Genomic DNA, 16063 nt, shown 5'->3' on the forward strand with positions numbered 1-16063 from the left:
TCGAGTAGTTAGATAGTGTTATTATATAAATGTTTTGCATGTACTTGCGTTTGTTGCACATAATCTATTTTCCTGCTTGTATGGTCAATTTAAGTATTATTCAGCCTTTCTTATCTTATGTGTAGATGGACAGATCTTCTTGATACCATCAAAACAATGTTGCCTTCAAAAGCCTGGAATAGCTTGTCCCCAGACTTGTATGCCACCTTTTGGGGTCTTACACTATATGATCTTCATGTTCCTCGATCCCGTTACGAGTCTGAAATTGGTAAGCAGCATGCTGCTCTAAAAGCTCTGGAAGAACTTTCTGATAATTCAAGTTCTGCAATCACAAAAAGGAAAAAAGATAAAGAAAGAATTCAAGAGTCTCTAGATCGATTGACGACGGAGCTTCAGAGGCATGAAGAGCATGTAACATCTGTTCGAAGACGCCTGACTCGTGAAAAGGATACATGGCTGAGTTCCTGTCCTGATACTTTAAAGATCAACATGGAATTCCTTCAGCGGTGTATATTTCCACGCTGTACATTCAGTATGCCGGACGCTGTGTATTGTGCCGTGTTTGTTAATACTCTTCATTCCCTTGGAACACCTTTCTTTAACACTGTGAACCACATAGACGTTTTGATATGTAAGACACTACAACCCATGATCTGTTGTTGCACCGAATATGAAGTAGGTCGACTAGGAAGATTTTTGTATGAGACATTGAAGACGGCTTATTATTGGAAGGTACACTTCAATACATCTCTGTTGCATAGTACCTTCAATGGACTGAAGTAGTAGTTTGACTGGCAGTTTCTAATAATGTGCAGCTATACTATCTACCTCTTCTAACTTTTTAAATTTTAAATTGAAGGGTGATGAATCAATTTATGAACGTGAGTGTGGAAACATGCCTGGATTTGCCGTCTATTACAGATATCCAAACAGTCAGCGTGTTACGTATGGGCAGTTTATTAAGGTTAGTCTGTGACATTTCATATGTATGGGAAAACATGAGTGCAGTTCAAATTTGTGGGGAATAAACTGAGCTCAGTTCCTTACTTGCCCCTATTGTGATAATTTGGCCAATCACTTCACTTCCAAAGATTTTCTCCTTAGGAGCATTTCTCAGCATCTGAAAATGAGCGGTCTACAAACAATATGGATTATCATCCTAACACGTAAATTTGTGATTGAATTTTACTTCACAACACTAATTTTCTTCAAGAAGTGTATATAAGGTGTACTCTTTTTCATGAGGTGGTCCTCCTTTACTCTCTCTTTCCTCTACTTCTCTTTTTCTTAAGAATTTTTTGTTGTCCTTATTTGATATATTAGATATTCTTTGTGACTTCCACCTTTATCTCCCATTGTGTGATACAAAAAAGTTATGATGCTTTATTTCTTTTATTCCACCTGTCTTCTTGTTCCGTATTGTTAAATACTCTTACCTTATTACTTAATAGTTGCAATTCTGCTTAAGGTACACTGGAAGTGGAGTCAAAGAATCACGAGGTTGCTCATACAGTGTCTGGAATCAACTGAGTACATGGAAATCAGAAATGCTCTTATTTTATTGACAAAGATCTCCAGTGTCTTTCCAGTTACTCGGAAGAGTGGAATAAACCTTGAGAAGAGGGTAAACCTGATTGCAAATACAGAATTGTATCTTCAGAACTCTAAAACATCAAGCTCATAGGTTTTTGCTTTTATTCTTTGGTCTTCTAGGTTGCCAAAATTAAATCTGATGAAAGAGAGGATCTCAAAGTATTGGCTACAGGGGTTGCTGCAGCTTTGGCATCTAGAAAGGTAAATCTTGGATTAAAGCTTAATCATAGTTTTTAACTGATTCTGGAGCAATACCTTGCCTGACTACAACAGTTAAAAACCATATTATATGGTTTCTTAAGAGTTTCTACTTCTTTCTTCTTGTTACCATTTTTCCTTTTTCCTGTGGAGGGCAGGGTGACATTGGCTGGCGAAAGCCTGAGATGAAATATTACGTATTTCCTTCCAATTTGTCCCAAAAAAATTAGCACTTCTCATCTTTAGACACGTCCCATGTTTACGCTTTTTTACTTTTAGTGACATGCTATTTGTTAGGACCTGATGTGACTTCATGGAGATAAAGGGTATGTCTGGCAGTATTTCTTTCTTAAATTCCATTCAATTCCATGTTCAGTAAAACATTAAAAGAAAAAAATTGGGGCAGTAAGATTATTTCTGTTTGAGGTTATAATTACCTTGTGTTTATATATGCTGATTCAGGGACTTAATTAATTGATATTTGCAATTCGCTTGCCTTCTTTTTCCCCAGCCATCATGGGTGACAGATGAAGAGTTTGGAATGGGTTACCTAGAACTAAAACTTGCAGCAGCACCTGCTTCTAAGTCTTCGGCTGGTAATTCAGTGGCCATACCAAATGGGAGTGGGGCTAGTGTTTCTCAAGGTGAGCCTTCTATTGGAAGAACCGTGGTGGCAGGAATAGTAGTTGATGGCAAGTTGGATAGGCCGGACAGTTCTATGCCAAAACCTGATTTAGGTCAGACAAAACAGAAGGGAAGTCAATCAATTAATGGACTAGATGTGCAATCTATGCCATCTGCTACCCTGCAGTCTGATACTCCAAGTCAAAACTCTACGTGTAGACCATTGGAAGAGAGTACCATAAAAGCTGCTTCTAAGATGTCTGGCGAGCAGGAGGTATGTTTCCTACAGTATTGACCTTCCTAATACATAATTTAGCAAACATCTTTGTGGATTTCTTGTGGCTATGCCCTTTGAATTAAGTGTGTGATTGTTGCAAATTATGTTTACATCGATCGTCGTACTTGATACTTGAAAGAGCCTAGAGTAGTTTATGTCTAAATGTAGTTGTATTGAGCTTCACTTTTTTTATTTTATCATAGTATCTTAAATAGCCACCTCTATTGATTAACTACCAACTATGATATTGAGACGGTCTTGTAAACCATTTCTAGCTTAGTTAGTAACATAAGCTTTGGTCCTTTATGGAAGTCCTTGTTGAGTAACTTGTATTCTGATGGAGCATGTATGTTTCATTCATGATGGATGTGTTCTTTCACATCTTCACTAATTTAGCATCTCTTAGCTCGACAATTATTCCTACACAAATTATCAATCTTAACTAAATTTTTGATGTGGTGTTTTTTCATAACTACTTAATAGTTTTTTGTCTTGTAGACTTTGTAGTTGACTCTCTTGATGGCACTAGTTTTATTCTAGAACTTTTTGACCTAGAAGGCTATATCGTGGAACAAAATTTTTGTGGCTCTAGTTCCATCGTGTAATGTCACACCCCAATTTTTAGGCTTACCTGACTGGCACCCGACACTCTACTAGCATCGAGAGAACTAATCCTATTTTACCATTTTGACACTCATATCCATAATAAGCAATAAGAAACAACAATAATAAGAGAATGATCAAAGTCTGGGTCTTTCAACCCAATTATGAAAAAAAATGAAACTAAGACTCCTCCACTGGATCTATAGTGGGGGTTCACCAAAGTATATTGGATGGAGGTGATGCCTAACTTGTGACACCGTCACCCAAAACACTTTTCTCTTTTAGGAAGGAAATAGAAAAAGGTCTCGTTAATCTCCCTTCAAAAGGTGGGATGAGATTTGTAACATGCATAATTATACCACAATTTACATAACATAGTGTCCCGTCCCAAATTATCCCTTAGATGTGACTGTCTTCCGCTAACACCACCTATCAAGCGAACCAGTTCTCCATTCACTTAACCACTTATGTAAGTAATGAGAGGTAATGAGTGCAAGTCCAAACACATTAATGGTCATTAGATACAAAATAATTGTCTAACCAAATTTATATCAACTTATGAAGTCCAGCTAGCCCAGATTGCACACTAAGACTATGGAGCATCTAATGGAATAGCATGAGTTCTAATTGTCGGGCATGCAAACCTCTATAAAAAAAAAATGATATAAAATAGATAGAGTTGAAACGACACCCTCCATGAACAATGCAACGTCTCACCTTAACAACTGATACGTTGTGGGACCTCACAATAGGCTTGTAACGTGAGCTCACTGCGTGGCTTTAGTTGTTCCTGGACTTGCCTTCCTTGTGGCACGAGACCATCACAAGGCTGGGTGGTTAGCTGAAGAATCCCTCTCGTGATGTGTTTGTGGCATGAGCCCTTATACTAGTGCCTAGGAACGAGTATCTAGTGAGCTTGTGTTGAGGGCTAACGTTACTATTGCTTCCAATTGCATGTGCAAGTGTACGTGGTCGCGCAAGTAATATAGTGGCTCTAAAAGAGTTGGATTATCGAACCCAAAGGACTTCACTATTTTACTAAATTATACTAGTCTAATTATTTATTCAAGCGTGACAAACAAGTTAAATTTATATTTGAATACTAAGAATGTAGGAATAAAATAATAAAATTACTTACAATAAGTGGGGCAATTCTAGGGCTGCAGCTTACTAAGAATTCATGTATCACATCTCTTGCAGAGATGTATTAACTACGGTTATCAAATTACTGATTTACAGGGTTGATTTTATGATCATGTTCTCTCAACCTCTAATCGCTTACTCCAATTGCTTACTCCAATTGACTGTCTAACTATATTTTGTTTCGTAACCAAGCTCGGTGTTCGTCCGGGGGTCAATCTTGAACATGAATTTGAACAAGTGATATGTTAGAGAGATCGAGCTCTTTGTATTCTTTGGTCTATCTACCTCTCTGTCTCTCGAGTTCAAGTATAGACAATATATTTATCTCTATGGTGATCAAGCATGAAATGCTAAAACAAGAATACAAAAGTCATTTAAGCGATAATCAACATTAATTCAAAACAATCGATGTTCAACAATTACTCGTAGCTACAACCCCAAAACAAGGGTCTTTAGCTACTAATGTCTAACAAAAGAAGAAAAAGAATCCTAAAAAGTATGACGACTTCGTATTTGATTGATGCCCTTCCAAGAATTATTCCAATGGACTATTTATAGATGTAGAAAATTCTAAATAAAATAATTGAGTCCAAAATAAATTATGAACCCAAAACGAAAAGGAATCGGGTCTTCCGCGTGAAGTTGTGTCAGGTTCAAATTTTGTGAGTGTCTTCTGATTTTGACACGTGGGTAGCAGTTTTCAATTTCAATTCTACCATTCACAATTCACACTTGATATATTATACATTATTATTGAATTTAATCCATTAAGCTGCTTGCTTGATTTCCTTCTATAATCTGCCATCTTTAATTCGTTTTAGCTCCAAATTTCATCTTTACACCAATTTACTCCTACAAATAAAATATACTATTAAACACAGTTCATAAAATTAATGCTCAAAAAGGACAAATAAAAATACCAAGTGTGAGGCAAATAATGATTAAAAATATATATTTTTGGCCTCACATCACTTACTGCTCTTGCCAGGCACTCTCCCTCAAAAACTTTAAGTTCTTCACATTAGGCATGCGATATGATGCCATGACACTGCATTGGACTTGATTCCATCATTCCATTTTGATACTTTTAGCCACTTAACACTTAAATATAGTTTCCATCTTGCACCATGCACCATGCACATATGTTAACATGTCCCAATGGTCCCACCCACCACGCGTGGGTCCAAACATACATTGGGGTTATTTTAATCAGGTTATTCGGTTCATAATTAACCCGAATCAACCTTCATGAGGGATTTACATATAAGTTGTTTTCAATATCATGTCAAGATTTGACATGAATATCCTCAAGATGCAGAGGATATTCCTAGTATTTTAGAGTTCTTATGACCTCCATAGGAGTTCTTTACTTTTTGCAACTTTTGGATGTAAGTATTACTAGAATACTCCTTATGTATTCTTTTGTTTATAATACAAGTTACCTTTCTCAAAAAAAAATATCATGTCAAGATTTTGGCCAACTTGATATTTTAAATGGGTAAAATGTGGGTTTCAACCTATATTTTAACCCGTAATTGTATGGATCAAAATGGGCTTGCCATGTATGGGTTTAATTCGCAAGTTGCAGACACGGTATATGTATTCCATACAACCAATTTCAGTTATCCCTCAACTTGCTGCTACTTCAACACTTCTAAATCGTCATTGAAGATGCTTCAACAGTTCAACCCATTTGATCCTCTCAATCTCATCATAGTGATTCTCTGCATCTAGTGGGACCAATTTTTTTTTTGGGAGGAAATAAAAATATTGAAACCAATGTATAACTTATATCAGTGTTATCAAAAAGCGAAACGTGCAAAAAAGCTCTTAGATCCTTTGGGGATTTAAGTGCAAATTAATTGTGGGCTTAATTGAAAAAAACTCAAATTGAGGAAAACTACAACTATGTATGTGTAGTCCAATATTAAAAATCGTAAGCATGAATAATAAATATAAGGACAAAGAAATTTAAAAAACATTACAATAATGTGAAATATCAGTTGTTTAGTGTCACATCTTTAGGATTGCACTCATTAGCAAGAAAAATTATGCCTCAGAGCTTAGAGCTTTGATGACGCTGAAGTGCCCATAAAGCGTGACAAAGCGCTCAACATGTTCTACGCTTGTAGCTTAAGCGCGCCTTTGACAACACTGACATATACATAATGTGTAGTAGTCTAGTAGATGGCTTAGTAAAGTCATTGAATAAGAAGCACTTGTTCTACTTGTGAGGAGAGAATGATGGCTCAATTATACCTAAATTATCTAGTAAATTTTTTTACTATGCTCCATTATTTTATTAATATTGTATATGCTTGATTTTTTTTTAAAATTACTTTTTTACTTTATAAATAAGATATATTATCCTATAGATTAGTCCACAACAACAACATACCAAGTATAATCCCACAAGTGGGCTATGAGGAGGGTAGAGTGCACATAGACCTTACCCCTACCTTGGGAGGTAGATAGGCTGTTTATGATAGACCCTCGGCATAGATAAGTCCATAATATAAATTAGAAACAGAAAGTATCATAATATTTAAAAAGTACAAAAAAGAGCATAGATTGATAATTCAGATAGTTAAATTGGTATTTGGACAGTGGAAAGTCTAAAATATCTGGTTGAGTGTGCTAGTTAAGTGAGCTTTTGAGTAATAGACTCATTAGTTAATCCATATTTTCTTAGTTTTGTTAGCAGTAACGTACTATATATATATATATTAAGTAGATTCATTGAAGAACCAAAGAAGCTAGCAATTCAATTCTACAATTTTAAGCAGAACATGAATTTTAATGATGTTTGAGATTTTTAAAAAATGAAGATACAGAAGAAATGGGTTAGACTCATTTTTTACCTAACCCAACCCGCCTATTTGCCACCCCAAATTGTTAGTGTGTGATATGTATTATGAAGTAACCGCTTTGCTTTCCTTTTCAATGAATCTTTCTGCATATGGAAGGATCCTTCATTATTCAGTTGAGTAGTTCTCTTTTGTTAACTTGTTTGAACTTAAAAAATATTCACCCTTTTCTTTAGGGAAGAGCCACAGGCAAGCGAGCTACTCCGGCTGGATCTCTCTCAAAGCAACAAAAGCATGATATTGCAAAAGATGACAAGTCTGGGAAAGCTGTTGGAAGAGCATCTGGAGCTGCTTCTGGTGATGTTAGTTATCCTTCTGAGAGCAGAGCAAGTGGGAGTGTTAATGTTTCTACTACAGTTTCAGGGAATGGTAGCATGTTTTCTGCTGCACCTAAAGGTGCAGCTTCATTGACGAGATTGTTAGATCCTTCAAATGAATCTAATGCTGAACTTACAACTACTAAATCTGCTGATCTGAGGGTTTCTGCTGGAAAAGATGATGTCAGTGAAAGTTCTGATGTGCATAAGGAGTCCACATTGCGTCTGGTTCATTCGCCTCGACATGATGCTTCTAAAGCTAATGAAAAAGTACAGAAGAGATCTATTCCCGCAGAAGAGCTTGATAGACTGAACAAACGCCGGAAAGGTGAAATTGACGGTAGAGATATTGAATGTGGTGATGCTCGTTCATCGGAGAAAGAACGGTTAATAGATGCACGAGCTGCAGATAAACTTCATCCAGCAGATTATGATAGACATGGATCTGATGATCAAATATTGAACCGAGCCTCTGAAAAGCCTCTTGATAGATCAAAAGATAAGGGTGGTGAAAGACTTGAGAGAGACCCCAGAGAGCGAGGGGACCGTCCTGATAGGTCTCGCGGTGATGATGCATTTGAAAAATCAAGAGATAGGTCAACGGAGCGGCATGGAAGAGAACGTTCAATTGAGAGAGTACATGAGAGAGTTGCTGATAGGAACTTTGATAGGTTGAGTAAGGATGAAAGGATCAAAGATGACAGGAGCAAGCTGCGACATAGTGAAGCGTCTGTAGAGAAATCTCTTACAGATGATCGGTTGTATAATCAAAATTTGCCTCCACCCCCACCACTGCCTCCTCACCTGGTCCCGCAATCCATTAATGCAGGCAGGAGAGATGACGATTCTGATAGACGTTTTGGAACTGCCAGGCATAGTCAAAGACTTTCTCCAAGGCATGATGAGAGAGAGAGACGGCGGTCAGAAGAGAATAACACATTGTTGCAGGATGATTTGAAGAGAAGGAGAGAAGATGATTTTCGAGATAGAAAGCGGGAAGAGAGAGAACTTTCAATTAAGGTAAGCCTGATTCACATTTCATGCATAATTTTTCAAGATACAGTAGACAGTTTAATTGTTGATGTTATTACGTTATGCCCACAATTATTATTGAACTTTAGGCAGGTCACTGGAACTGAATATATACTATTATGATAGTTTAGAATTCCATTATCCTTGAGACTGACAGGTATACACATTTTCTGTCTGTATAAAAAATAGATATTCTACTCACTCGTTGCATGCTATTCTGAATTCTGACATTCTAAATTTGGTAATTCCATTTGAAGTTATTCCTATTTGCTCATATTTTTAAAAAAATCGTTGATCGTAATTCAAAGTTAGTTTTGGCTATATATCTGTAGATCTAAATTTAATGTTTCTAAGCAAGCATCGAAATGGAAGTGAAGCCTCGTGAAAGAAACAACATGTTGTATTGTCAGTCTATCTCCTTTCTAGGGGCCATTTCCTTTTTTTAATCCTGCCCTCTATAGTTGACCTTTGTTCTTAAATTGAAGAAGCTTTCCGTTTCAAGAGCGCACTTCATTTCAAGAGATGGTATCAACACATGAAGATTGTTGAAGAATACATTTCTAACATATACTCTTTAGCGTTATCACTCCTTAGAATATGCACTGAAGCATTGAATTGAGTTTTGGCTTCAGCACATTCGACACATAAGTTGGCACACTACAGAGTGACTTTGCATAAAATAATTGGAAAAGGATTAAAAATGCCCTTAAATTATGGATATTGAACAAAAATGCCCTCAGTTAATAGTTTGGTCCAAAAATGCCCTTGCCATCAATAGATTGGTCAAGAAATTCCCCTACTACTAATAGTTTGGTCCAGAATTGCCCCTATTTTTAACTAATGGGTCAAAAATGCCTTTTTCCTGGTAAATTTATTAGTATCTTTTTTCTTATTAAATCCTTTCTATTCCTGATAAAAATATTACTTTCAAAAGAATCCTATTCTTGTTTCTTTTCTTTCATAATCACTTTAACTAATAAATAAGTAGAAATTTTGCCTTCTTTCTTAATTGCATTTTAACAATTAAAATATAATAACTCCTTGTACCTCTTTAACTGAATATATAAGATCATATTTAACCCCAACATTGATTTTCATTTACACAACTATAAAAGAAATTCTAATAAAATAAAAAATATTTTTATTTCTTCATGTGGTACCTTGAGATTCCTACATTTGTAGAAGAAAGAGAATGGTCTTCTGAATGAGCATTTTTTCTATTCCAACACTAGTGAGGACTTCTTTATACAAGTCCTTTATGAACGTTTAACATGGATTCCTTTCTTCTCCAACGCCTACCAAAGAACCTTTCTAGGCACTCTAATCATATGCTTTCTTTGGATCAACGGATACCATGTGTGGATCTTTCTCTCTCGCCATAAATTTTCATCCATCAACAAGAATATAACTTCCATTGTAGGTCCATTGGGAAACAATAACATACCCGGTGTAGTCCCATAAATTGAATCTAGGGAGGGTAGAGAGTACATAGACCATACCGCTGCTGCAGAGATAGAAAGATTATTTTCGATGGACCCTTGCCTCAAAGAAAAACAGCCCGAAGTAGACAAAAAAAACAACAAAAGTGAAAGCATAACAAAACATACGGTAACTTCAACAAAATAATACAATGATCAAAGTAGAAGAAACAACAAATAGTAATAGAAACTAAAGGAGAAGAAACTATAGGAGCAACACTTCGACTACTAGTATTGATGGATAGCAAGATAACACACTACTACCTAGTAACCTCCTACTCTAATCTGTATCCTCGACAACCTCGACAACCTCCTATCTACAGGCATGTCCTCGGTAAGCTGATATTGCCTTATGTCTTGTCTAAGCACCTTTCCCCATTACTTCTTTGGCCTACCTTTACCTCTCCTTAATCCCGCCATAGCTAACCCCTCATAGCTCCACACCCGAGCATTTGTGCATCCCCTTTTCACCTGTTCGAACCATATCAACCTCGCTCCGCATCTTTTCCTCCATCGAAGCCCACCCATCGTTTTCCCGATATCCTCATTTCTAATCCTATCTCTCCTAGTGTGCCCACACATTCACCACAACATTCTCATTTTTGCAATTTTCATCTTTTGAACATTAGAGTTCTTAACAGGCCAACACTTTGCCTCATACAATATAGTTGGTTTAACCACCACTTTGTAGAACTCACCTTTAAGATTTGGTGGCACCTTCTTATCACACAAGTCTCCAGATACCAGCCTTCATTTCATCCACTTGCACTAATATAATGAGTGACATCCTCATTTCCCCATTTTCTTGGATAACATACCCAATATACTTAAAATTTCCTCTCGTTTGAATAGCTTGTGTATGCATTACTTCCATGCCAGCCTCATGTGTTACATCACTACGTGCACTCCAAGTATTATGTCTTGGTCATGATCTTGCTCAACCTGAACCCTTTAGACTCTAGGGTGTCTTGTAATCGCTACCTTAGAGTTAACCTCATAACTACGTCATCCGCAAACAAACATAAACCTAAATTGGTTCTCAGTACCTCTTGTAGTGTCCCTAGTGTTTTGGATGATGAAAGACGGTCTGCCTCGCCTTTTTGAATGAGGCACCAATTAATACTAGAAACTTAAAATATTTAATTGCATAGATAGATAACCAAAATCTAAATAGCAATAACCTATTAACAAATATTTCAATTGAAAAACTAAAAGTAAATAGTAGATACTAAAAGTCAGAACTTGAATGACTCAATAATTCATATGGCAAGCAATACTAAAACAGAGGAATGAGAAAGAGGAAATTGGGCAGATTGCAGTTTGAGGAAGAACAAAACTGCCTTACTTCTTAATGAGAAAGAAGGAGGACAAGCCCGTAAGTCGAAACAGAGAAGAAAGAAGAAGAAATGAGAAGAGTTGACTTTGACGTTTGAGGTGCGTAAGTCACCTAATTTTACGTTTTAAAGTTTTAAATTGCCGAGTCAAGTTTTTTTTTTTTTTTCACAAAAGGCGATGCCTATGTCTCATCGCCTCTTGCCTTTGAGACCTTGCCTCGCCAGTAATAGGGCCCTACCTCACCTCGCCTCTCGCCTAAGGCACACTCCTTTCACGTCACTGAGTGTCCCTAAGTCTACGCTTTATCAATCTATATAATTCATAAGCTTAATGCCACGATATTTCTGACAATTTCAAATATCTTCTTTATTCTTATAAATTAGAATCAAGATCCTGCTGCTTGCATCAGGCATTCTACCATTTCTTAGTGTTGTATTGAATAGGTTGGTATGTCATCCTACTCCAACCTCTTCATACCTCTATGGCGATTCCATCTGTACTCATATTTTCTGTTGCATCCTATACCTCTTCCGATCTCATTCTACAACTTTCGCTTGAGTTTTAATTGTGTAAGAATGTATGTAGATCCCAATTATTGTTCCTGTGGTTCGAGTTGGACAATTGCTCAGTTTTTTTACCTCAGTTGCCAAGTTAACTAGTATTTTTCTCTAGGTTTTTTAATTTCTAATGTGATAATATGCCCAGAGTTCATATTTTGACCAGTAACATGAAACTAGATTCTTTAAAGTATGGAGGGAGTAGTTTCCCTGTTTTGGGTTATATTTGGCCCCTGAGGTCTGAGAAACAACAAACTAGGTTCCAGTTACCCTATTCAAGAGGAGGAAGCATCACAACTACTAAAAAGTTTGTACTAGGAGGCAAATCAAGGAGATTCATTTATTTCTTAAGCAGCTGGAGGAACTTCAAGTGGTATTGGGTAGGCTTCCCAAAGAGTATAATGTGCTCATGATGATGATTAAAAGTGAAGACTGGGAGGGTTTGGCCAAGGTTGACCATTGACTAAGGCCCGAGTGAACTAAAATTAGAAGTAGCAGGGTCACTTAATTTTAGGCCCATGACAATGTAATGGTTATTTGGCTATATATCCATCTTTAACTTTTTTTAATCATTTGGACTCTGTCTTGATAAATTTTGGGTTGTGCTTAATGAGCTTGCCTCAATATTTAGTACTAGTGGAAATAGTTTTAGGTTAAGAGTCTCTAACATTTTGGAAGACATTGAACACTTATGAGGACTAGGTTTGCCATTTGTTTGCTTGTCTAAATTTTATGCATCAGTTTGCTTCCATATCTTGTCATCATGACTATCCATCTCCTTCTTTTTAATCATTTGACCTGCAACACTTCTGAGTTCTTGTCTTCTTATACTTCTGTATCCACTGACATGTTACCTTATTGAGATGTAGCAGCTGGGATATTCTTTCCTTACACCTTTTGCATCCTCTTTCCAATTGGGGTGATAAGGATGGTAGAAACTAATTTCTTAGTTGGTTTTCTGTGTTGGCTTAACAGTAATACTCAAATATTTTCTAATGCTTCCTTGCTTAAAATAACTTCCTGTCTTCATATTGGTCAGAGGCGTGTATTTTCTTGGATTTTTTTAATCAATTTTTACTTTAATTACATATTAAATTTATTTTCTTTTGTGTAATATTTGCTACGAGTTTGGAGTGACAGTGTAAGTGTGGATTCATTTAGTTGACCCTAACTTGTTTAGGATTGAGACGTATTTGTTGTTTAACTATGTTTTGTAGTTTACCTACTTGTTTCAAAGATCAGATTCTTTCTAGTAAAACCCTTGAGATCTCTTGCTGCCTTGTTGCATGTTAGTGGTTACTTACATTTCATTTGTGTGTTGTAGGTAGAGGAGAGGGAAAGAGAGAGGGAGAAAGCCATCCTCGTTAAAGAGGATATGGATCCAAATGCCTCAAAGAGGCGTAAACTTAAGAGAGAGCATATGGCTTCAGAACCTGGAGAGTATTCACCCGCTGCTCATCCTCCTCCTCTTTCTATTAATATGACGCAACCCAGTGATGGAAGAGATAGGGGAGAGCGGAAGGGTGTTATTGTTCAGCAGCGTCCAGGTTACTTGGACGAGCCAGGTCTTAGGATTCATGGAAAAGAAAGTGCCAGCAAAGCACCCCGTCGTGATGCGGACTCGTATCCTTAATGATAAATGTGCATACAATTCCTTAAGAGTTTTCTTTTGACCATCTGCTGCATAAACCAACATATGCAACTGTTTTGTTTGAATGGAAGATTTTGTTTCTTTTATCAGCAATGCCTTGTCATCCAAAATACAAGTCTGGCTAGAATTGTACAATGCTACCAATCTAATGGCCTTTTTAGTGGTTGTCATTTGATAGGCATGGTTTTTCTATCGGTGGTTTATTGAAATCCTCTACTATTGCATACTGTACTACTATTGAAAAAAATACAATTATAATTAGATAAATTTTGGTGCATTTGTACTATTTCATATAATGTACCCAAAATTTGTTGCCCATATTTCACTTTCAGGGGTTTGTGAGTTTTTTTGAAGTCAATTTGGTATCAATGTTCAAATGTCATTTATGATTCCATAAATTGATATATTACATGAAAGGTACAATGATTTTGGTGTAAATAATCGTTTTTAGAACTGCATATCTTATCAACTGAAATTTAACTTTTGAGAACTCAACTTGGGAACTGCTGGTATAAAGTCAGTGTCATGACTTGCCATTGAAGTGTGCTTATATTTGATGCCTTAACTATGCACCACAGTATGTATGACAGAGAGTGGGATGACGACAAGAGGCAAAGAGCTGAGCCCAAGAGGCGGCATCGGAAGTAATTGCTGAACCACTAGACAACTGAGGTTCTGCCGAAGTAAAATTTACTTTGTTCTTTTTGGGCTTGTGTCATATGTGTTCCCAGACCAATTTTGTTTAGTCAATTGTTTATTAGGCCCTTGATGAGGTTTGAATTACTACCTGCATGTAGGTAGGCAAGAAGGATGTGTTTCTTTGTGGCAAATTGTTTCGGAACTCTCCATTTACATTATATTACATGTCATGTGTATACTGCTTACAATTTTGGAAAAAAGAAATATTAGGTGGCATGGCTATTTTGGACTGTTTATTTAGCCGTTGTTTGAAATGTAAAAAATAAATGGCCACTTTTGACACAAGTATTTCTACCAAATCCCCCCCCCCTCCTCCCCGATTAGATAATGAAAGAACTTCAGGATCTAGCACTAGAAGTTTAAGTTCACACTTCATAACTTGTTGCAATAGTTTGACGTGTCCATGCAGGTAATTCAAACAAATCATGTAGTCTAAATTCAACAATCCAGTTTGTATGGTGTTCTAAGTTTGAATCCAAGAAGATTATTTACATACAGCTATAGTTTTATTGGGTAATGTCATGAGCTTAATGCTGGATATGTCGGGAGCATATGGTATTGTGGATTTAGTTTTTTCTTAATGCTATTGCTGGTGCTTAATCTGAAAGTTCTTTTGATATACAATGTCTAATGATGATTGGAAACATCATACACTTGGGTTTTAGTCGACAAACAAAGCATCAACCTGCATTGAATACGACACCTTTGCTTGTTATAAGACGAACATCTCGTGGATATTGTGGATAAACTAAATTAGATGCTTCTATTTCTTATTCTTTTCAATTTCTTCATATGAAACAACAAAAATTCTATCCAATTTTTTGTAATAGACAAACATTTTATGAACTACAATCTTGCTATTATGGTAATGGTGGTCGGTAGTGGCAACTATCGATTGTGGTGATTGATGATTATAAAAAAATGTGGATCGTGATAATTAATGATCATGGCAGGTGATGATACCGGTAGCTGAAAATAGTAGGTGATGACATGTAGCAGTGAGTAAAATGTAGTAATGAATTGTACGCCCCAAAACTAAATGAGGTGTGATTGGCACTTGATATTTCATTCGAATGAGTTAGCCACTGAAATATACTAGTCGACTAAATTGTGGATCGGGAAGGTCAAGCAACACAACATTTGAAATACAAAGCCTAGATCATTAAAATCATGACCGGAATAGCAAGAAGTCACACAAACAAAGGTAGACAAGCCAAAATAATAAAATACTAGCTCATACTTGAACCTCAAATCCTAGCGGAGGGGTTGAAAGAATCCCTACCTGGATCTACTTGCACAAAACAAAAAATACAGCTTCTTCAAGCAACAGGACGTCAAATCACAATGTACTGATAAGTAATGCGGAAAGTAGAATCATAAATAGTTGTTGTAAAAAGGGTAATAGATATACCACCAACTCTGATTAGCCTTCATGGATGACGCTTGACCTCATAGTAATCAAATATGCACAATATATATATATATATATATATATATATATATCCAAGCAAATGCTAGCAATTGTAGTCTCTTTCAGTAGCTAATCGGCATCATATTTGCCAACTTGTGGCCATCTGTAATATAAACATAAACGCGTCGGCAAATAGGCCCCCTTCCCTTCGATTATAGCTTGGAGTTTAATGCATATACCATGTTATGATATAAACTCTGAATGCATATAGTATGTCA

At 36.5% G+C, this 16063-nt stretch overlaps 1 protein-coding gene across 1 annotated transcript in view; it reads left to right on the forward strand.

The window, feature by feature from the left end:
• Positions 1-14656, forward strand: part of LOC102606042 (THO complex subunit 2) — a 57637-nt gene extending 42981 nt beyond the window's left edge. Inside the window, exons 25-32 of the mRNA XM_006343116.2 lie at positions 126-732; positions 860-964; positions 1469-1624; positions 1714-1794; positions 2303-2689; positions 7482-8642; positions 13349-13647; positions 14254-14656. Coding sequence (XP_006343178.1) covers positions 126-732; positions 860-964; positions 1469-1624; positions 1714-1794; positions 2303-2689; positions 7482-8642; positions 13349-13647; positions 14254-14323 — 2866 coding nt within the window. The 3' untranslated portion in view covers positions 14324-14656. The remainder of the gene's footprint in view (positions 1-125; positions 733-859; positions 965-1468; positions 1625-1713; positions 1795-2302; positions 2690-7481; positions 8643-13348; positions 13648-14253) is intronic.
• The last annotated feature ends 1407 nt before the right edge of the window (positions 14657-16063 follow it).

Source organism: Solanum tuberosum, unplaced genomic scaffold (assembly GCF_000226075.1).
Source record: "Solanum tuberosum cultivar DM 1-3 516 R44 unplaced genomic scaffold, SolTub_3.0 scf00042, whole genome shotgun sequence".
In the NCBI taxonomy this organism is placed as follows: domain Eukaryota; kingdom Viridiplantae; phylum Streptophyta; class Magnoliopsida; order Solanales; family Solanaceae; genus Solanum; species Solanum tuberosum.